Source organism: Scardinius erythrophthalmus (genome assembly GCF_964197995.2).
Source record: "Scardinius erythrophthalmus genome assembly, chromosome: 25".
Taxonomy (NCBI): Eukaryota; Metazoa; Chordata; class Actinopteri; order Cypriniformes; family Leuciscidae; genus Scardinius; species Scardinius erythrophthalmus.
The window spans coordinates 3372330-3396464 of NC_138245.1; the positions used below are offsets into that span (position 1 = coordinate 3372330).

At 38.8% G+C, this 24135-nt stretch overlaps 1 protein-coding gene across 4 annotated transcripts in view; it reads left to right on the forward strand.

The window, feature by feature from the left end:
- The first annotated feature begins 427 nt into the window (after positions 1 to 427).
- Positions 428 to 24135, forward strand: part of lrp1aa (low density lipoprotein receptor-related protein 1Aa) — a 180492-nt gene continuing 156784 nt past the window's right edge. For all 4 annotated transcript variants that reach the window (XM_081356952.1, XM_081356953.1, XM_081356954.1 and 1 more), the window contains exons 1-2: positions 428 to 825; positions 20116 to 20238. In XM_081356952.1, coding sequence (XP_081213078.1) covers positions 729 to 825; positions 20116 to 20238 — 220 coding nt within the window. In that variant the 5' untranslated portion in view covers positions 428 to 728. The remainder of the gene's footprint in view (positions 826 to 20115; positions 20239 to 24135) is intronic.

The window sequence follows — 24135 nt, forward strand, 5'->3', positions numbered from 1 at the left end:
TGTTAACAAATATATATTTATTAATCTCAAGCTTCAAGAGTCACGTCACTTACCATTTATTGGCTAATTTTCTGTCAGACCTTAATATGTATTACTGTCATTTTATTACAGTAGCTACAATCAGTCACATTAAATGCAATAAATAAATTTAATCTACATTAATACACGAAATAACACAAAGATCTGGACAACGCGAATGTATAGCTACACACAAACACACGCACACACGCACATGAATATATAATATAGCAAATATTTGTCTGCAGTCTCAAATACCAGACAAGTCGGATTTCTTGAACCAACTGATGTCCGACTCGCGGTTCATGGAAAAGTGAACCGGTTCAGGAGTCGAACATCACTAGTTCAGGATTGGACCACACATTTCGCCCAATCTGTGTTACCAGCAGCAACAGAGTGAATCGGGCTCACATTCAGACTGAGGTGTCATTGGCACACACCGGAGCGCTGGCTGTCATCCTCAACAAAGGAATGCTCTGAACGCACTGTCTCCATGGTGATGCCGAGTATCAGACATATATCATCCATAGGTTGTGCCATGCATTCAAGGAATACGTGAATCGTGCGTGCCAGAAGAAGCCTTTTGCGCCAGTGTGCGCATTTGGAGAGGCGCATCAGCCGTGATCAGACTGCAGCTTCTCTGGAGCATCGGACCTTGCTTTTGCATTTTATTTGCTGTTTTGTTTCTGGATTTTCTTCTGTGAAATATAATGTTGCGCTTCGCGGCTGGCAGGCTGCTGGTCGGATTGTTCTTTTTGGGGGTTTTACACAGTTTGGATGTGGTGCTTCCTGCGAGGGCAATAGATGGTGAGTGGATGAGGATGGCTTTTCATTTGGTACATGTATCATCACACAACACCCACAATTCAGCAACTGTTGCCATGCATTTATCCGTCAAATCAAGACGGCCATCCTTTGATGCGCTGATGCACAGTTTCTTTTGCTATCTGAGCCGAATTTAAAATGCTTCCACGTAGAGATAAAGGTTATGTGTAATGTCTTATAATGCATTAGATAACGGTTTACCATGAAGTAGCAGTGCGTGCATCACATAACCAGCTCAGGAGTGCAGATGCATTGATAATCTGTGGATGAACCATCGCAGCGCACATGCCCAGAATACAACACGACACATGCAACTTTTACACATCGCACCAAACAACATGTTACTGACAATTTAGAGATGCGAATAGGATTGAATTGCAGTTGGATAGTTGTGAGTTTTGTAGAGGTCCAGTCCTCCTTGAATGAAGGAGATTGTTAGTTCAGTGGTGTTGTGTTGAATCAGAACACCTCTCATGAGTAGGCTGTGTGCATCTGCAGTCCAGCAGGCCCTGTCCATCAATAAACTATACATGTGTTTGTAAAGGAAAGGATGGTTGGTGAACTTTGGACTGAAATGCATGATGGATTGTTTGCATGCAGTCTGTAATGAAGCTCTAAAGTTGAAGTGCATTGAACAATCATGAGCTTCATGCCCTCAGCTTTGTGATCCGGACAGGAATAATCTAGAATTCACTGAATCACACTGTCATGTTGTCAAGGTGTATTCAGTGCTGTAGATGCTGGACTGAAGTCAACACACTGTATTGTATAATGTGTGTGTGCAACAAGTGATCCAATAAGTAAACTGCTTTGTGTGCAAGTACATCCATAACTCTAGAAACAACTACACACTTGTTTACTTAGCTCTGCAAATGAGGACGTAGCACAGACTTCTTTGTTTTATATAAAGCTCCTGATAATTACAACAGACAGTCCCTGAAACAAAATGAATACTCTTTTTAACAATTTAAAAAATAACACACTTTATCTTTTTTTTTTTTTTTACATTGAGGACGTATTAAGTCAGGTTTTGACAGATTGAATTTATGTTTGTCCACCAAGTCTCTTCACACACATACTAACCTACACATGGTTGATTACATGGCCTTGTCATTAAGAATGGAGTAATAGTATTTTATTTCCTTATTAACAATTCTGTTTTATTCTCACAGGCTGCAGTGTGCAGTTGAAATTGCTATGATAATAACCCATCATTTTCTCACAATGGCTTTTACCGCAGTATAGAAATGCATTCTGAGTGAGCTGAAAGACTTCATGTTCGCTGAGCTCATCAATGGTGTTAATTAAGGGGCCTCTATCAGAGAACCACACAGAAGCTCGCTGTTTTCTCCTGGGTCTTTCGAGGTGACACTCACTGCCGAATCCCTCTTAAAGCAACCTCTTTATATAAAACCAGGAATTGCTCGAGTCCTCTGAAAAGTGCAACACTGTGACTCTGTAAGACTGTCTAAACATCCTGAAAGCTCAACAACACCAACATTGGCTCAACCGTGAGTTCGGGGCCGGACCATCTGTGTGAGTCTTAGCAGATGGGGACCTTTTTGAAAACAGTTATTTTTTGCAGTTACACTTGGTGACGTTAGTGGTGCAGAAATTGCACATAATTGGTCATTTCAACAATTTGGTGTACAGTGCAGTTGCTCTTATTAAAATTGTTTTATTATATAGGTCATGCTCTCAGGTCCACCAGAACCGCTAAGTTTATCCTGACCAATGTGACTTTATAGTGGTTGTATTTAGTTGTAAATAAGAAGAGACTAAAGGGACAGTTCACCCAAAAATGACAGTTCTGATGATAACTATAATCATAACTATATTGGCATCCACACTAATGGACGATAACTTTGTTTAGTAAATGTGAGCGCTGCAGTTTCGTCGTCTGCCTCTTTAAATGCTCAAGCCTTTTAAAGTCGGATGGATTCTTCGACCCCCTGTGGTGAAAATCAAGTTTTTAATGTTGTTTATACAGGTAGGCCTATGTCTATTTTTAACATGCTTCAAGACGTCACAAACTACCTTGGAACCAATCAGGTCAACGTGTGGGCGGGCTTTAGCATATCATTAACTGAAGTTTCAAGAGAAGCCAGGCTATTCCAGTATATTTTTCTGCTGATATAAAATCGGGTACATTTAGCAATATAGCTGGTGAATTATGTATATGTGTATATTACAATGTTTTACAACGTAGTCAAGCAATTTTAAAAGGCTAATCATATTAACTACCGTTATGTGTCCAACACTGTAGAGAGCGATACATAAAACGCATTACTATTCTGATACTTTGACTTGTAGACGAGCCTGTATACTTCAGTCTTCCACTTCTTCTGAATCAGTTCTGTTCAAAAATGTATGGCTGAATTAAACCAGTATTTCCACTTGCCATCATGTAGCGTTTACTACAGTAAAGTTGAGAGAGTTGATTAGGTATTCTGAGCTTGTGTGATTGAGTGGAGGCGGAGACTAATTTGCATATTCATGTATCCACGTATACTAAATGAAGCAAGAGTTGCATTCAAGCTATTTTAAGGCATGAAGAAATTGTTTTCACAGGTAAAATCTTTTAATGTCATCATGAATTTTAAGGGATACAATTATTGACTGCAGGGGGACTTTATTCTTTTTATTTATTATTATTTTTTTTTTTTATCAACTGGAAAAAACACCGAAAGTGATTCCAGTGATATCGTTCTTCTGTGTCATTATTGTTATAGTTGTGCTGTGGATTCTTGGTGGATGTCCTTGATGTGAACTGGCCTTTACTCACCCTCCTGTAGATCCAACCTTGTATGGCTTTTTGTATTATAATTACAACGAATGGCAACTAAAACCTTAAAAGTGGTCCATACGACCCATGTCCTGTATTCCAATTCCAATCCGATTTGTGTGAGAAAACGACCAAGTGAGTAGATAAAGACACAATTTTACTGTCGTGCTTGGATTGAACAAACCTCCTCTTGAGTCCATTGAGCCAGTATTGTGTGCAACCGATGTCTTTATATTTCCTGACAGGTAACCTGCCCCCTGAGGGTTTGACATTTCAAGAGTTTGAACTGATGGGGAACTCTTAAGGAGAGCTGAAGAGATATGAGATATGAGATGTATATAGCACAGGAAAGACAGAGAGAGGAAGAAATAAACAGTTGAGACGGACGAGTGTGTTCCCCACCCCCAACCTCACGTCTCCTTCACTCAACTGTGAAACACATCTGGATGGGGAAAGGTCATTTGTTTGGAAGTATGCATGAGGAGAGGGTGGAAAGGAGGGTGGATAGTCTCTCAATTTGTTTTGAACAAGATGTTTGGTGGAGAAACTTGCGTCAGCTTTCCCAGAAATTTGAAATATCAAAGACAGAAAGGAAGTAACATGGATTGGAGAGGGGTGTATTTTAGGAAGTTGAGCTGAAGTAAGATGACAGGAGAAAGACTGAGCTGCTCTTCCCCCTCTTTTATCCATCCGCCCCGTTGGCTATGTGGATAATGTTGCATGATGTGCTTGTGCTTTAATGATCTTAACTAGGTAATTTGTTTCGGTTTGTGATTAGGCTTCCTTGTTTGTTCTAAAGGTTTAAAGCTTTTCCAAAAATGGGAAATCTGTCATCACTTACTCAATTTGTATGACTGTGTTTTGTAAACTTAAAAGGAGAAATTTGAAAGAATGTTTGCTTTGATCTTATTCATACAACAACAGCAGCAGCAGCAGTGACCAAGGGCTGTCAAACTCCAAAAATGACAAAAAGCACTACGAAATGATCAGAAACAACAAATATTTGATGGGTTCCCATGTACATGTGCATGAAAGCTACAGCGGCTGGTGAGAGCTGCACAAACATTCTTTAAAATATCTTCTTTTGTGTTCCTCTGATAAAATAAAAAGTCATACAAGGTTGGAACAACATGAGGGTGAGTAAATGATGATGAACTTTCTTTTTTGTGGGTGAGCTATCCTGCTGGAAATCCTAAGGGCCCCGATATACTCACGGCAAAGTATTTTGCGTATTTCTCTGCGTATTTCAAACTTCATTTTACCCCTACACGAAGAATGCAATACACGAGCAGCGATATACTGTTAGTGAACTGCATGCTTTCCTTTTAATAACAAAATAAACATGCAAAATGAGAAAACAGCATTTTTTAAATAAAGCACAGGAAAGGCATCTGATCATAGCAACCTTGGATTTGCATGAGCTCTGCAATTCGGCACTCTAGTAAAGCAACATCACGTTTATTTATAGCACTTTATACAATAGATTGCTTAAAATCAAGCAGCTTTATAATATAGTATTTAACATGAAAAACAGTGTCAGTGTCTCATTTCACTTCTCGTTCAACTCGGTCATTTCCACGGGAAAGAAGGCGGACACCAACCTATTACGTAATTGCCACGGATCAATGGTAGTACAAAGGTGTTTACTAGCCTTAGCAAACTTTTCTGGAAAGTTCGCTTTGGCATGCTGTTTCGAACTCCCAAAATGAACTTCGTTTTGGCCTAAATTTTGTTTAAAATGATGTCACAGCAGTTCTTTCTTCGATTTCACTTTAAGTATATAGAGGCCTTAATCTTGTCCCCTAGCTTTGGCCAAGCCAGTGTTTAGCTGCCTAGCCAGTTCGTCTCCCTGTCAGACCAGTTGAGAAATGCCCCAAACCAGCCAACAGACCAGCCCGATTAGGCTGGGAGACCAACTAAGAGCAGCAAACCAGTTTAAACTGGTTTAAGATGTTTTTATTCCTTAAAAAATGAGCAAGGCACTCTACACTTGAGAAGTTCTGTGATGACCATCTCAGCCCATAGACAGTGTTTGCCATCTTTAACGTGTTAGTGAGGGTGAAGACTGTTTTACCAGTGTTCATGACAACAGAGCTGTTCTTGGAGCTCGCAGGGCTGGAAACATTGAGCTCACAGGGCCATAGCTGTCACATTACTCAGACGCTCGCTCGGCCGCCAGCAGGCTCAGATGGAGGAAAACAGCACTGAAGGAAGAGCCGAGGGAACTTTCATGCCGTGAGACGTAGACGATGAAGAGTTTGAGAATTGGATTTGCAGTGTGGTCATGTAAATGCATGAACCCGTTTTCCTTTATTGGAGTAAAGTCAAAAATGGCTTAATCATATAAACCAGTTGACACAGCTAGATGTTTGCCCATTATGGCATGTTTAGAGCACCTTCACCTGTGTTCTGTCAGCTTATTGAAGTGTCTGGCTATGTGACAGGAAAGTGTCCTTAAAGTGCAGTCACATTAGCGAAATTTTGTGGGCAAAAAAAGTCCATTGCCAATAGCGTAGCAATGTACAAGACACTTTCGAACCAAGCAGCTCTCTGTTGGAGCCAGCGGCAAATTCGCTTGACCAACTTGAACATGATCGAAATCTGTTTGAAGAACTTTTCTCCCTCATGTGAAACTCCCAAATGTGCAAATTCCTATTGAATTGACTAGCAGAGGAACAGTAAATGCAACTGCGGATCTAAGCGCATCCAGAAAGAGCGAGCGTTTTGCGGTAGGGGTTTGAAACCAAATCTTCAGCCATCGTCTTGTCGGTCACTCTCATAACGTGATAAATGAAATCTTGAAACTCCCGCGGTGGGCAAGTGATGCAACCGGTGAATTAGAGATGGTAAAAGTGATTGGGTTCAATATCATTGATCTTAAAAAGTGTGTGGGTCTTGTCATGCCCTGATGCCCTGGTTCTGATGGCCATGGGAAAATGAGAATGTTACGAAATTGTTACGAATGTTTCGAAAATGAGAATGTCCCCCCTCCCCCAATGTCATCATCCATTGCAATGTTTCACTGTAGACATCGTCTGATGCCAATTTGGTAGACATATTGTAAATGCATATTACTTGCTTTGCCAGGATATGTAAATCGGGACAACGAATTAATTCAATTAGCTGATTTATCTGTGTTATCAGTGTATTGGTGTGCATGTAAATGTGCTCAGTGAAAGAATTTCCTGAGGTTAGAGGAAAGACCGCTTCCCTTCTCAAAACGAGACACAAGCCTTCTGTTGGGTCGTTGTGGGGGGTATTGATTCCTCAAAGTACCTTTGATTGGAAAGAGCAAACACACAGCAGTTGCTTTGGTAACATCCAGTTTACAAATGCTGGTTGTTCTTATACCCTGTTGATTGTGGTGGATCTCTTGAAAAATGAAGAAATCTTAGATTTCTTCAAAATGTTTGAAATGCCCTAGTCTTGAACTGATATTTTGATGCACAGTGGAGATATATCCATTGCAATGATATGTAGTTATACAGGTTATTGCATTACCCAGAATGCAACGATTCTGCCTCTATACCTGAAGTTCAATGCTTGAAGCAAGTAAAATGCTTCAGTTGCATTTTTTTGCTATATTGTTTGAATGCACAGCACCATGAAATCATATTATATTTCAAATGTGATAACTTTAACTTCAAATGTGATCAACTTCAAAACTCTAAGTGAAGTCTGCTGCCAGTGAATAGTTGTCATCCTTGACTAGACTAGACTGTTGTCTAAATGTGTTTGAGACGGCATTTATATACAGTACCTCACTAAATAAGTCTCAGACTCTACAGTGTTTATACAGTGGATATTAAGTTAGGTAAACGTTTGTAAAGTTTTAAAACTGAAAACCCTGACCTGTTATGGATGCACAATTTCCTTTTCAAGAGACTTGAACAAATCAGTAGCATACAACAACAGTCTAACTAAGAAATCTGTCACGACTCGTGCACTTTCAAGTGACTTTTCCCTTAGTGCTTTTAAGTTGAATGGGAAAGTTAACAGATATAATATTAGATAAAACTGATATTATAGGTCTCCTTGATTCTAAAGCAGTGTTCATTTCAGATATCCTGAAAACATGTGGCCAAAGTTTCTCAGACTCATTGAACAATGACAGCTGTAAGTCTTCTGTCATATCTGTTCATTTGTGATTTTGGCCCATTTGGCTTTGGATTTGAGTGTGTTTATGTTGGCCTTTCTTATTTTACTCTTAATGTAAACTCGATCTTGTGATTGGGATTATTGTCCTGCTGACAAAATTATTTTTTTCCAGACATCCAGAGATTGACAGGTTGTCTTGCACTATTCCCTGCATTTGGTTCTTTTTGAGGACTGCAATACTTTATGAACACATCTCATACAGGCCAGATCTCCTTAAAGAACCTGACATAACCATTGGTACTGCATCACTGGTACATTTGTTAGTAATTTTAAAATCTTACACAGGAACATGATTTGAACACTCTTTCTTTGCATTGCCAGAAAACACATTTCACATTAATTCACTTGCATTGCATCAATGACTATTTGGAGAGATTCTGACAATTTCTGAACCTAATTTAATATACAGACATAAAAACATCAGCAACCACACTGCTAATAAATTTTTTTTGGCACTAACACATAACATTTAAGGAGGATCTGCTTTTTTATTTGTAATGTTGAGTTTGATCATGAATAGCTCCAGTTCTTCTCTATATCAGTGTCAGTGTTTCTGAACTCCTGAAACGCCTCCAGTGTAGTCTTGAGTTTCTTCCGGGAATGAACACGTCACAATATTCCTCATTATAATAATTCATACGCAGAATAAAGGGGCGGGGCCTGGTTGAGTTAGTTAGTAGTGTGTTAATCTGGCGGTTATGGTAAGGGGCGGGACATTTCCCAAACACACTCGAAGCGCTCAACCAATCGCAACACACTGCTCCAGCCGACCAATCAGAGCACAGTGTGCTGTTCAGAAGGAGGGGCTTCATAGAGACAGGAACTAAACAGGGGTGCGTTTCCCGAAAGCATCGTTGGCCAACTATGGTCGCAAGTTCATCGCAATGTCCATTGAACTCTATTGGTAACGACGGAACTTGCGACCATAGTTGGCCAACGATGCTTTCGGGAAACGCACCCCAGAGCGTTACTGACAGACTGGGAAGAGAGGAGCCGCAACAATGGAGAATATGAGGAAAATAATGTGTTTCTGCATCACAGCTCCAATTTATACTTTCATATTTACTAAAACCGTTTAAAACCTTGAGAAATCTTGAGACGTCTGCGTTCTCTTCCATTCGTTTGCTCCTCGTCTAGCTGCTTTTGAAGGCAAGAAAGCGTCCTGTGCAAAGCCTGCTGTCGTTCAGTGTGGTTTGGCATGATGTGTTTCCTGTAGTAGCAGCTGGTCCTGCGCTGACATTACACTCACAAAAACATGAAGATGGTTCTCCAGTGGTAGGAAAATCAGCTCATCACTAAACTATTACTTACATATAATTAATTGTACTGAATGAATGCATTAAATTTACAAAAATATACAAATTTAAATAACTTAAAAGGAATACTTACATTTCCCAATCTAGAGTCAACGTTAACAAAATATGAAATTGAAATCAAGCATATTCAGTGGGAAATGCAGGGAAATCTTGAAATAAAGACACTTGCATGTCATTTACAGTCAGTTATCTTCTGTTCCCTTTATGGACTGTATTTATCACTGAAAAGTACTGAACATTTAAAATAAGAGCCCATATAGTATGTAACACCATATTGTTATTATTACAACACTATTTTTCAGGTGTTCAATAAAAGTTTGGCACTATCAACAGCGATTAGCATAAATTTGTCCACTGAAAATAATTTCATTGTTCAAAATAAATCTTTCATTTTGAGGTAGGACTACTTTTCTTGGCGGCTGAATATTTTTTAGGAGTCTGCTCCATGTAAACAGTAACTTTCTGATATCCTTGTGCATATCATTCAAAATGTTATGCGGTCATGACAATGAAATTCAAAGATTGTATGTAACTTTGCCCAGACAAGGTCAGAAAGTGATTCCATCAAACTAGTCTCATGTTAAAACATATATGTTGAATATTTTTGGCTCACAACAGTGTTTAATGAATGTGTATTGTATTGCTTTATTTACTTCAGCAAATTAAAATTATTATCTGTACACTGTCAGAAAAAAAATTGCAAAAATACCCTTAGCTTGCCACTAAAGCCATACCCTCAATCAAAGATATTTTTATGTATTTCAGCTCTTTGACGAAGTTCAATATATCCCCATATTAATGTTTCTGCTCTTAAATGGCTTTAAATAATCTTTTTCAGACATAATAAAGCCATGTGTAATGAACATGAGCAGTTTTGAATCATTCTAACAGATGGACTATGATTAAAGAGAAAGTCAAATGAAACTACTGTGTTTAATCTATAAGCATCTAATCTGATGATCTTTGGCAAACTTAATGCCCTAATAAAAAGCATGTTAAATGTTACTTCATTTTATATTGCCAGCAAAATCATTGTGAATGTATCATGATTATTCAAATGCCCAGCACTAAAAGGGGCAGAGCTAAATAAGATGAATTTGTCTCTGCAGATGATGATCTTAAATGAAAACACTTATGCCAAATTCTACAGAAATGTAATAAGTTAAATAAACCATATAATCCCACAATTTTAAAGTGCACCTATTATGCTATTTTAAAGTTTCCTAATGTTGTTGTGGACTCTCCTACACAGGTTTACATGCATCAAAGTTCCTCATAATATACATTTGCACATCACTACATTTTTTTAGTGATTCTCAAACGACTCGTCAGATGAATCAATCTCTCTAAATCCCGCAAGCTACTCTGCTCTGATTGGCCAGACAGCTCAGTCTTTTGTGATTGGTTTACGAAAACAAAAACGCCCATTGCCATAACAACGTCAGCTGTCCTTAGGCTTCCTACACCGTAAACTAAACACAGTAAGGAACAATGATGTTGATTTTACCATATCAATGCGAGCGCGAGTCCGATGATGAAACACTGGAAGAACTAGTTATTGAACCTGAACCTCCATCGCAAGGACGACTCGAGCAGGACTCAGTGTTTCTCAGTGATACGCTACTCAGTTTGAGGGACATTATGAGATGTTGCAACTGTAATTCCTCACCTTCAGCATTAACAAGTGCATGTTCTTCAACAAACCAATTATTTTACTTGTACTCATTTATTTACAGAGTATTTTTGTAATATATTGCGGTGAACACGTGGAAACTGTATCAATAACAGTGCATGTTTGCAATGTATACATTAGCCGAGCTCTAGCGTGAATGACTGATGTAACATAAACGAGGATAAAACAAATCTTGCTCCATGTTTAATCTTTCCTCAAAGTAGTGAGAACGACAGACAATCTGCATTAATAGACACAGTTATAGGTAATAGTGGTCCACAACTGATTAGCAGGAGTATTTAAGACAGTGATAACGTGAGTTAGCCAGCTAGCAGGAGACCTACTCAATATAAAACTCAAAACTAAGTATTTTGAACACCATCTTTCAAGAGTAAAACGGTTTGTGAATCCTGAACTGAAGCGGTCGTCAGTGAAATAAAGGGAACACAGCAAAAGTTTAGGATTATACTGCTGTGGTATTGTGGTAAAGAGGAATTTTAACCACTGATTCTTCACATGCTAGTCTTTGGGCAGTGAAAAGATACTGGCTTTACCTTCACATTGTAGAGCACAGCGTCTTCTCGACATGATGCTGTCCAGTATTCACAGGAATCAGCTGCTGGTTTGAGGTTCAAGTTTTCCCTGGTATCTGCATGCGCAATAAGTGGGCGGGCAATATGCTAATGTTTCGTCTTGACGTCACAACGAAACGGCTTATGACTCGTTTGAAAAACAATTAATTTCACTGACTCTGAGTCGACTCTTACTTTTGAAAGACAATGGGTCTCATTCATGAAACATTTGTAAATATACGAGTAAATATGTGAGTGATTTGTGCGTAAAGAGACCTTCCCGAAAACTCTTCTCCTGATTCACAAATACTTCGTAAACGTCAGATGCGATAGTGAAATGTGTGTGTGTGTTAATGAATTCCAATCAGTCGTAAATGGGACGCGCGTGCACGCTCATTCTCAATTACCATAAATCCCGCCCATTAAATCCGACTGACAACTATATATGGGCATCATATTATGACACCAAACGAAGGATTTCAACATGTCTTCTCAAAAGCGAATGAAAAAGAGAAATTTCTCAGATGCAGAAATTGAAGTTTTATTATCAGAAGTTCATTCAAAACGCCACATTTTATTTTCAAGCGTACGTAGTAATCTCGGCAAGTAAGTCTGCGCGGTCTCTGAAAATACGCCTTTTGCGCAGAGCTCTATCTGCCAAATCTAGCAAAAGCACTATATCAGCCATCGTAAATGTTTCTTGATATGCCTGATTTTGGCCATTTTATAGGAAACAATTTCCGTAACAATTAAGGGGCTATTAGTTTGCCCAGCCCTACTGAAGGCAATTAATTATTTATAAGAAAAAACGTATGTAATAACTATATGTAATATTTTTTCAAAATGCTGTGTAAATATGTTCCCGATTAAGGTGAATTAAATTAAAATGCAGCCTTATTAATGAGCAAAACGTTCGGATGTTAAACGCACTATTTACGCGTGGCTGGGAGCAGGTGTAGATTTCTTTCGCACCAACTAACATTTGGAAAATACGAACATTTTAATGAATCCGAAAATTTACGCCAGAATTTTACACACGATTTACACAAAAATTCGTTCTGCTCGTGTTTCATGAATGAGGCCCAATAACTTTATATACGGTGCACTTTCAGATTTAAAACTTTGCAGGATGTTTTCATTCACTTAGAGCTGTTACACACTACATGAAAGGTCATTTTCAAAAATCCATAATAGGGGCCCTTTAATATCAAGCGTAGCGTCAGTTCTGGCGGGTCACGTTAGTCAACTCGCATCAGTGACTCTCAGCTGACCCACGTCTACCTATAGGAATACGACATCTATCACTGTATACATATATAAGCTCCTTCAGTATTATCAGCAGCTATCGCGTTTCTCAGGAGCTGATAACCCTCCTCCATCCCCAGCTCCACCTCTCAGACTAAAATTCTCTAATTATGTTGTACATTAAAATTAATTAATGATTAATGATATCTGCAATACATTCATGTTGGTTCTGTTCTGTTTACCCTGAGGGGGGTTATTGCTGCTCTTATCCATGCTAGGCTGCACAGATGCACAGGGAGTTCTTGCCCAGAACAGAACCAGGCCGCCAATCCAAACTGTATGTTAATTGTCAATCATATTTTGTGTGATAATATTAGATCTAGATTATGATTACGACAATGTGTAGGTCCTGACACGTGTTGTCTAACTCCAATAGAGTTCAGAATGTCTTTAAAGGTGCTGTAAGCGATCCCGGGAGACGTTACTTCTTGTTGACATTCGAATTGTTGTCAAACAAAACGGAGGCTAGCTAGACGGAGGGTCTCCTCCTCATCCCGTCTCCTCCCTCCTCCCCTCCCTTCCGACATAAAGAAAAGTCAAAGTAGTCACTACAAACAAAGTTAAGTTTTACTGATACTTCATTCAGCTTGTAATGTCACCAAGTTAGATAAATGCTTTTATATATTGCAGAACAGAATGCAGAAAAAGAGAAACATTATCTTAAAATCGTTTCGCCACCTGAGGTTATAAATAGCTCCCATACAAGGACGCAATGATAGAAAGATACCGTTAGCTTTGCGTTTCCCAGTGAGCATAAACAACGGCGGCGGCGTAAACAAATTTAGTCAAAGTTGTCAATAGCCTATATATGAACATTCAAATTCATAACAAACAGTGGATGGAAACAGTCATTCACACAAATTGTCGCCCTACTGTGAATTTGCTTGATCATTTACAATAGAGATTGATCGCTGCGAGAAACATACATGTTCTATTCACCAAAGTTAACGCTGACTGCATAGTTCTAGCTAATTACATCCTTGTGTTGTTTTGGTGAACATGAACGTCAGTTTAGAAAGAAAAATGGATTTACCTGTTCTGCAAAAAAGAGCAACTATGTCGGATTGGAAGCCGTTCTGCCGGCGGAGTTCTCGCCACCTTTCGAAGGTTTTTCCGATGTAAATTCGGTACTTTGCATGTTTCTAATCCTTGTCGCTCTTCTTTGCAGTTCGTTCATCGGAACGTCGTCTCTTTGGTCGTGTGTCGGCCATAATTCAAACTTCCCTCTTCTGCTTCTCTCTCCTCCACACCCCCTTCACGTGCATGCGCACTAACCCCCCAAACCCCACCCTCCAATACTTCTTGTCGGTTATTGGCTGGAACTCTGTTTGTTATGTTTCGGGGTGCGGGTGAGCCCAGTTTGTTTTTGTTGCCGTTTGTGGAGCCTGTGGTGTCTACAGAGACCGCGTTTTTTTACAGTGTGTTCAGGGGACAGGCATCTAGCGGATAGTGAGGAGATGTTTACTGTATGTGACAAAAAATGTTTTGGCCTAAAAAACGCGTGGCATCGCTTAGAGCACCTTTAAATGCCAATCCCAATGCATCTTTTTCGTTATCTACATGTATATTAAAATCGCCAACAATTAGGACCTTATCTGCAATCTGATGAAGAGAGAGAGACTGAATCCCCGTAAATAAGTTATGTGAATAAATTCCTAAAAACAAACGTTGTTTTAGAGTAAGAACAAGTGATGAGACTTTGAATAAGACTCATATCCAGTAAGACCAAGCAAACTTTTTTTCTAATTAAAATGACACACAGCAGTTATGTAAATGTCTATGAATTGCAGGCCTTTTTGAATAGGACTTCTGCGTCCTGTTTGCTACCTCAGTTTAAGTTCAGGAATGAAACTGTGAATTAAAAGACATTCTCAGTTCATTTCTGAATGGCTCTCATCCCTGATTGATCGCATGTGTGACATTTCCCTGCGCCCCTCGAGTCTCCGACACTCCATTTGTTCTCTTCTTAAACTATTATTCGCTTCTTTATTGTTCTTTTCCTTTGCTCAGATCCAATTTTCTATATTCGTAATGTAATTACAGTCGCATTCCGTCTGCAAACTACAGCCTATTACTCACAGTATTATTCACTGTTCACCTACTTTAGTGACTCGATGAGATAATCATTGCTCATCTTCGAGAATAATTCAGTGTTTCTTTTGTGATGAATGTCTTTGTCTTAAATGAGGTTACTTTAGCTTAATTCTATCTTTATTTTCAGTATTAGTAAGAGCATTTCTGTATTTGCATGTACTCTTTGCTTGAGTTCTACCATATGAGCATTGCTTCAACCTCAAAATACTGAAGGTGTCAGCCCAATATTAACATTAAGAAAAAAAATAACATTATATTGTGCATAAAGAAAATTATTGTTATTATTAGTAGTAGCATTTACAGAGGTTCTTTTACATTTAGAGCTATTTTTAAAACTATATCTTTATCGTTCTAGTTATCCTTGGTGTGAACAGGCATTTATATAGTGTTATATTAACATTTGAACTGTGTCAGAATATTCCAATAATATAACAGAGAATCAACGATAGACCAAAGAGAGTGTTGAGAACTTTCACATTTTTTGTTTAAAGGTTTATTTAACCTAATTAATGAGTCAGGCTCTCTAAAGATGTGTGTAAGTGAAGTGTGTCAGATAACCTCCTATCCACGGACGGCTGCTGTTGGTTATAATCCCTGATTTATGACGCCATGTAAATGCTCCTGTTTATTCCACTGCCATTAAAGCTGCAGTCGACTTCAGCAGTGCATATGCAGACTCCTTTAGGGCTTTAGTGTGTGGATCCAAGTACCGCAGTTAGTATGTGCAGAGAATGTTAGAATCACTGTAAAATTAGCCAGACGAAAGAACAAATGAACAGTAAATCCATTGATGGTGTTAAAGTCCCCCTGCAGTCAATAGTTCTATTCCTTAAAACTAATCTTTGATCACCAAAATGACATATTTAAAAAATTTTTCCTTGGAAAAAACTTCCTTAATGCTTTAAAATAGCTTAAATGTAACTCGACACCCTTGCCTCATTTAGTATATGCGGTTCTATGAATATGCAAATTAGCCCCGCCTCCTCTCACTCACTCAGCTCAGAGATCCACTGGTTGACGATCACACGTTGATCTGATTGGTTACAAGGTAGTTTGTGACGTCAGAAACACCAGCGATTTCAAAGCGTGTTTTTGAGACTGTCTTTGGTTCACTGCAGTTTTAAGGAGGAAATACTCAGCAATGCTGTCGACTTATGAATTTACACATGGTTTGTCTTAAAGCAGATTAAAAACACCACATAGACACATAAACAACATTAAAAGCTTTTCACCACAGGGGGACTTTTAAAGAGCATGGACTCAGAACTGTGATAATAATAATAGTAAAATAGAATTTTTAAGATGTTCTTTGATCGTTTACTGTACGTCTTAATAGTAGTGTAAGGTCTTTAGTTTTGCAGTAGTGAATGGGAATGTGTGCCCTTTTTCCTCACAGTCAGAAAGCCACATAAAGACGCCCTTCATGTCTTTGCAGCCCAGGAATGCGCTGAAATAACCACTGGTCAAACTTGTTTAAGAAAATATGTACAGTGTAAAAAATAAATAAACACAGTGTCAGTGTGGTCACCTTAAAGAAAAACAGAATCACTGTTACCTCAGTGATTCTAACATTCTAGGGTCTGTTGAAAAATGTGCAGATTAATATTTATTTCCTACCACTAACATTTTTGAAAGTTAAAACTGGGTGAGGATCCAAATCGAGCTTTATTGGGCAATCCAGAATCGCAATCCACGTAACAGGCAATTGGTCAAAACACCGTGCAGATAATCCAGACGATAAACACCAGGTAAACACAGGTAAACAGGGAAATCCAGGACAATAGGCAGAAGATCAAAAATAAGACCGGGCAACCAGGATACAATGGCTCAGAATTGCAGTGTAACACTGAACATACAAGACTTCGCAAAGAATGACTGAAAACACAGGGCTTATAATGGCAGAGTTTAACGAGATAATGAAACACAGGTGGAAGTGATCAAACAATAATAAGTCCAGACAATGGATTATGGGAACTGAAGTTTATGATGGGAAAGCAAGGGAGTTGGGAAGAGTGCCCTCTGGTGGAAATCATGGGCACTCCCGCTGGTGGATGTAATAAAAACTTGTCAGAATCTTAGTTGTGGCATTTTTTTTTCAGCATATCAGACATTTAATGTAATATTGTTAACAGAGGGAGCCTTTGCAATTCACAGGCCCGTTTTAAAGAAACAGTCAGCAAGTCGCTGCCCCCCACAGGAAAAAAAGACAGACAAAAACGTATGCAATGCGACTGCAATTACTTTATTTCTGTTATATTTACAATGTTATCTCATATTTCGCTTTTAATAGTCTATTTATAAACGCATTCTATCTGTTTGACCAGAACTATTGTTACAATCGCGACCGAAAACAAAAACAGCATCCAATCTTCATCCTTCAGTCCCTCAGCTAAAATGAAATACTAAAACCGCCAGTAGGTGGCGGCAAATCATTGTCTTAACGAGTTAGTCATTGAATCATTGTGTCAAATGATTCATTTAAAATGGCTGATTCATTCAGGGACAAAGCTGAAGTGAGTGAGTGTGTCATTGAGTCATTCATTACAACAATTTGTCCAAAAATGTGGATTTATTCAGTAACGAAAATGAAACGGTTGCTCAGAGACATGGCTCTTGTTTGGAACTATTTTTGTTGTCAAAATAGAGGCAAAACAGACAATATTGTGTCTAAAATGTAAGTCGCCTTATAGCCGGTTATCTTATTGTTTATTGAATTGTTGTATAAAATTAATATCACATTTGCGAACGTGCTGATATTCGTGAAAACAGCACTTTTGCTCGTGTGATATTGTTTATATTCAATTTATATAAATTCTTGTTTTTTTTTTACGGGATATTGCAGTTTATTATAAATTATTTATCTGTGCACATCTTTTTTTTTAATTCATGTGCCTCATAATCTTGAATTAAATTAACTTCCCTTCCCTTTTCTCTTCTCTTCTCTTCTCTTCTCTTCTCTTCTCTTCTCTTCTCTTCTCTTCTCTTCTCTTCTCTTCTCTTCTCTTCTCTTCTCTTCTCTTCTCTTCTCTTCTCTTCTCTTCTCTTCTCTTCTCTTCTCTTCTCTTCTCTTCTCTTCTCTTCATGTGATAACCTCAGTTGCAGTTGACAGTCAGCTCTGCTTGTCTTGATGTTTGTGTCTAGAGGTGCGGTGCAGATAGCCGACTTGAGGCTTTTAGAGAGCTTTTGAGAAGGTGGTCTGAAATGAATTCGCACTTGATTCCAAATAGTCAACCAATGAATAGCGGCCACATTTTCGCACCTTCCCCAGCCAAATCAGAACAAGATGTCCTTTGATGGCCTCTAGACTCATTGCATCACTGGCACTGGTGTGGGAACACTGACCTGGATGTGCCGAGGAACGCTGGTCTGACTCGAAACGCACAGTCAGGAGAGAGCGGGAAAGAGCTCCACACTCACAACCCCCGTTTCCAGTGCCCTGATTACTGGAAATACTCTTTTCCATTCATTTTCTCCATTAGGCATTTCAAACATTTCTTCATTAATAAGTACTAAACCTTGAACGAAACCAACTCAACAAAAATACACGACTGGGTGCTTGACATCTTTCATGACAGTCTGCAAAACAATTTTTGTAACTGAGTCAGTCTGGGTTTTGTAGAAATCTTAACTCAGGAATGTATTCTAAAGTCAAGGGTACATACAATACTGAAGCTCGCAGCTTGCTCAGACTTCGGTCATGTTGGACACTTAAACTAACTGATTGCATTCTCCTCCCTGACTGTACTTATGAGAGCTGATTCTCGACACGTCAACAAATAATGGCTCATTTATGCATGGATTTGTGTGGAGAAAAGAAGAATTTTTTTTAATGGGGGTGTTAGTTTGAAGTCAGTTGTAGCTTTTTTCGATTTGAAATGTAAAATGTGAAATGGCTCTACACTACTGTTCAAGAAGATATTTTGAAGAACCAAACAGTTGATGGGCTCCATTTACTTCCATACTATGGAAAAAAAATACTATGAAAGTCATTGAAGCCCATCAACTATTACCTACATTCTTCGAAATATCTTCTGTTGTGTTCATACAGGTTTGGAACAACTTGAGGGTAAGAAAATCATGACAGAATTTTCATATTTTGGTGAAATATCATTTTAAGCATTCAACAGAATAAGAAAATTCAAATCATACAGCACAAAAGCTCGAGACATTACCAGCAAACTATTGGTATTGCATCTTTATCAGCAGATGTCAGTATAATCGGACATTGGGCCCTATCTGGCACCCAGCGCAATTAACTTTGTACACCGACGCATGTATCATTCCTATTTTGCACCCGACGCACAGCGGACTTTTCCCTCCACAGACGCACGTCGGTAAATTAGGGAATGAACTTGCGCTCCCGGGGGCGGTTCAGCGAAAAGAGGAGGTGTGTTCTGGCGCAAACGTTCCCTGGTGCTATTTTGCAGTTTCAGAAAACAATTCCGCCACAGACCAGGAGAAACCTCGTCTAAAGTCAGTGGCGCGTTATTCAGATGCTATTTTAAGGGCGCATGCTTGGCCATAATGTAGTGTGTGCACAATGTACATACACTTTGCTTCTCTCATCTACACAGACGCAGTTCCCATTTTGCAAACCATATATAATTACAAGGAAAAATATTCCACACGAGGGAAATCATTGTTGTGTCCATGAAGATGTGAAAAATAGGCATAAATCTAGCTTACACATTTACTGGCAAATCCGCCGTTATAATAGCAATCCGCCATGGAACAAGCGCGCCTGCTCTTAAAGGGAATGTGAGATGACGCTCTGATTGGTTTATTTCACGTTACGCCCAAACCACACCTATGAGTAATGAAGCTACTTCAGACCAACACATTTTAGATTTGCGTCGGGCGCAAGAGTCATTTATCCCACTGGTATAATAGCAACAGCGCCGAGATCCGCACACAAAGTTACTTGCGCTTCGCGTTTGATACTTGCATTTCAGATCGTTAAAATAGGGCCCATTGACTTTTATTATATAACTTTTTTTGTTTGTTTGTCTGTTTTGAACTCTATTGGACCAGAACAGAAAGAGTAAAGCCAGCAGGAGTCAGACATTGGCCTTGTAGAGGAAACGGCCTGGCTGGGGAAAACTGTCTGGCGGGCAGATAGGCTCGGCTGCGATAATTTTGTTTTGAAATAGACATAAGCAACTAGCGGTAAACTGACAAAACTTGGCGTCCTCGTACACTGTCAAACACTGTCCAGACCACAAACATTCATACAGGCTCTCTGATCCCAGTGGATTTTGGACACACGTGTATCACATATATGCTTTTTCCCCCCTGACAAGTAATAATTCACCAGTGCTAATAGCAGAATGCATTGTTAACATCATTTGTTTTGGCTCTTCTTTTTTGCAGCTCCAAAAACCTGCAGCCCCAAGCAGTTTGTTTGCAGGGATCAGGTGACGTGTATCTCTAAAGGCTGGCGGTGTGACGGGGAGAAGGATTGCCCGGACGGATCGGACGAAGCCACAGATGTCTGTATGTATCACTGTTTCTCTGACACCCGCTGATCTATGGTTTTATTCGCATCTTAAACCTTGAGTACACTGATAGTCCTGCAGGGTCTGCAAGTAATTGCTGCAGTATGTACAGGTAATCACTGTAGCATCACATTTTTCCTTCAATATATCCTCGGTTTGAGTCCCAGCTGGAAGACTTTCTGTTTCTTCTTCATTTGGAGCTTTTTTGTTTAGTTTTTTCATAGAAATGCAGTGATTTGAGATGAAGATCTGAATGAAATCTCAGACTGTGGACTGCGCGCAGCTGTTATGTGTTTCTGATAGGACGTATCGCTGTTTGGTTTCTCTGAGTGGTCATTCTGTTTCCCAGATGACTTTGACCTGAAGCACATGTTCTTTCGCTCTGCTTGTTTAGTCTGATCAGTTCCAATGACATTGACTTCTTGTGGCCTTGCTTATATCTGTTTATGGTGAGTTTTTATGAGGACACAGCGAGGATCTGTTTTCCTATTTTCTACATTGGGTGCAATGCAACAAACCTAGATCACCATTCTAATCAACAAAGCTGACATGCCATCAGTTGACAAACAACCTCTTTTTATTATCTATGTTCCCACTGAAACTAGTTTGTTTGCCCCAATCTGACAGAAATATAAGGTTTTTTTTATATATATAATATGTTTGAATTGGCTAATTTTTAGTTGTTTTATATTGAACAGGCTATAAATGAAATAGTTAGCAAGAGCCCAATTATAAGCACAATTAGGCTGTAAAACGACTAGTGAGTAGATGAGTTTCCCTGTTGATGATTAACATTTACACACTTATTAGCAACCGCCTTTTTCAAGACAACTAAAAGGGGGTTTTACTGATGTATTCAATGTCATGAAAATATCTTGAGCTTGTGTTTATCACAACCTAGAGGTCTGCGCAAGATGGACTTTCAGTCCCGCTTTGGTAAATTCTGTACTGCTCCTGCCAAAAATATGTTATTTTATTCAGCTCATTCCCATAACTTGCACGATTTGTCCCGTTCCCTCCTGCAAAAGCCCGTAGGAAGTTTTTCAGTCCTGGTCCGGTTAGATTCTGTCTTGTTCCGATGTCTATAGCAAGGTTATTTTCGTAAACGAAAACTGAAACTAAGACTAAAACTATTGGTCAAAAAACATTTTCGTAAACTGAAACAAAATAGAGATTTCAACATAAATGAAAAACTAAAACTAACCTAACAAAGAGTTAATAAATGAATATATAATAATTATTATAACAAAATAATAATTAGCACAAATAAATAATCGTTTTCGTAATTAATAAGCTCTCATCCTGTACCGGAAAATTACGTTTTTCCATTCCACTGCGCTACTTTATTTTTCAATGTAAACACGCACTAGATGGACATGTATGACCGTTGATCTCGCACGTGGCACTACGCTCTAAAAACGAGGCACTCAAGTTAAAATAAGTTACAATTTTAAGACGCGTCTTGAGACCTTGCGCTTTTTCCCCATTCCACTGCCTGTGTCTCGCGTTTTTCAAAGCGAAAACGCTTTCTGCATGAACTAAGAAGCAGAAATGGCCAAATAAGTTTTTTCATCCTGTCCAAACCTTACGCAAATACAACTGTACCTTAATTCCAGGTAAGATCACCATCTCATCTGAAACTTAATAATAAACAAGATAACATATTAGACAGGAGACTACACTGAGCAGAAAATGGACAAAACATAGCATGACTAGCCCACAAATAGACGTTCCTTTTTTAGAGTAGAATAGAAGACATGAATATGAGTATATGATACTAAAAGATACAATAGACAAACAGATGGACAATAGACATCATAAATGGATTAATACAAGAATAGTATGTTTCAAAGGATTAATCATAGAAATAACCATAAAAGAATAATCATAATAGTCATATGCATATTTTTTCCCTTTTTCTTATACACCCCGTTTAACAAGATTTCAACTTTAATATGAATGATTCAGAATTCAGAATGGAAATACTAATCTAGAGTAGGCAAACAACTGTTGAAAAAAAAGTAACCTATAGCACTGCACGTGATTTACAATCATTTAAATGCAAATAAGTGAAGATCAATTTAACAACAGCTTCAAATCTCAGGTTGGGGTGAAAGTTTTCGACTCGCGGTGTGTGTGTGAAGTATGCGAGTGTGAAGTATCTCACCCTTTCTGACAGGGCCGCCTAATAGAAACGCACTAAACAAATAGTGTGGCGTCAGTTTATCATGAGGCGAGCGGGGGAAGGGGAGCGGCGTAATTAGAATTAACTTGCTACTTGAAATCTGGCCCTGGAAAACAATGCCACAGTTCACGAAGCAGCATTAAGACTTAAGGAATGTTTGTACTTCACCGTCACAACCAATTACATGCTTTGAAATAATTTATCTTTCTCTAAAGAGCTGGCGTGGCTTTCAGAAGTGTTGGGTAAGGCTGAATCCGCTCCGTAAGAGGAGGAGAGGAGAAGGAGAACTGCCTTCAGTCTGGAAGTCATTAAAACCCCGTCCAGAGGAATGGAGGAAAACTGCTGTTTTTTCATGATCTGCTTTTCTCGGCTCAAACTGCTCTCGCTCTCTCTCTCTCTCAACACACATAGACAACTGACACCCTAGTCTTCAGCGTTCTCTATTTTAGCTGCGCTACAGGCTATTGAAGCTCCTTTACGCTCTTTGCATTAAAATTAGACAGTCTTTTCTTAATACTTTGAGAGCCGATGTGACGTCAAACTCCCTGCTTTAATAAATGTTCCACTGCTCTCAAAAGATTTCTGTCAAACCAGTAGGATTACTCAAACCAGTAGGATTTTCGTTCTTCCGTGGAACACAAAGGATGTTTTGAAGAATCTCTGAGCCGCTCTTTTCCATACAATGAACGTATTTGATGACCAGTTACTGTCAAGCTATAAGGACAGAAAATACAGCATAAAATAACATAAAAGTACATGCAACTTGAGCACTATATTCCAAGTCTTTAGAAGCCACTCAAGGAGCCGAGTTTTTCTGGAAGTATTCGCCATAGCTATCAAATCTGATTCACAAATGCATGAATTCAAACTTGTGTTACATTCAGTTGTGAGACACAAACCCACAAATAAAGTTTCCAAAAGGGACTTTTCACAAAAATGGCAAACATTTTGGGTTCCCCAAAGAACATTTTTACACCATTAAGAGCCTTTTGTGCATTGGAAAGGTTTAATGAATGTTAAAGATTCTGCATGGAACAATAGATGCCAATAAAGAACCTTTATTTTCCAGAGTGTTGGTGTCAGTAACGTCACACCAGAGGCAACGTGTCTTCATGCATTTTATACGTGTATACTTGTTGTTATAGTTGTTTAAATTGTTTCATGCTTTCATTATTAGGAAAAAGTAGCTCAGACATTCTTTGAACATGTTATTTTGTGTTCCGTTGAAGACAGAAAGTCTTGTTGAGATGATGACAGAATTTCAACAGAAATACACCACTTATATCAAGTGGGATGTGTGTGGAAACGTGCTCTGTTTGTGGATTCCTCAGTGCAGATGTGTCAGATCATTGAAGATCTCCCCCATGAAAGAGGTTTATTTATTTACGTGTCTGGATTTCACTGTGTCTTTTGTGAAAGATGCCATGGCTAGCGGTGAAGTCTGTCGCTGTGCCCACTGCAGCTGCTGTGCTTTCCTCTGCCGACAACACTACACAATAAACAGCTTTGTACCGCCGGTCCTGGGCTTCAATGAAATGAGAACAGTAATACGCCTTTAAGAAGAAAATAATTATCATCCTTTTATCGTCAGATGTCAAAAGTCAGTTTATTAAAACATAACACTCAATATGTTTGTACACTGTAAAAAAAAAAAAAAAATCTGTTAAATTTACGGTAAAATACAGACAGCTGTGGTTGCCAGATATTTAC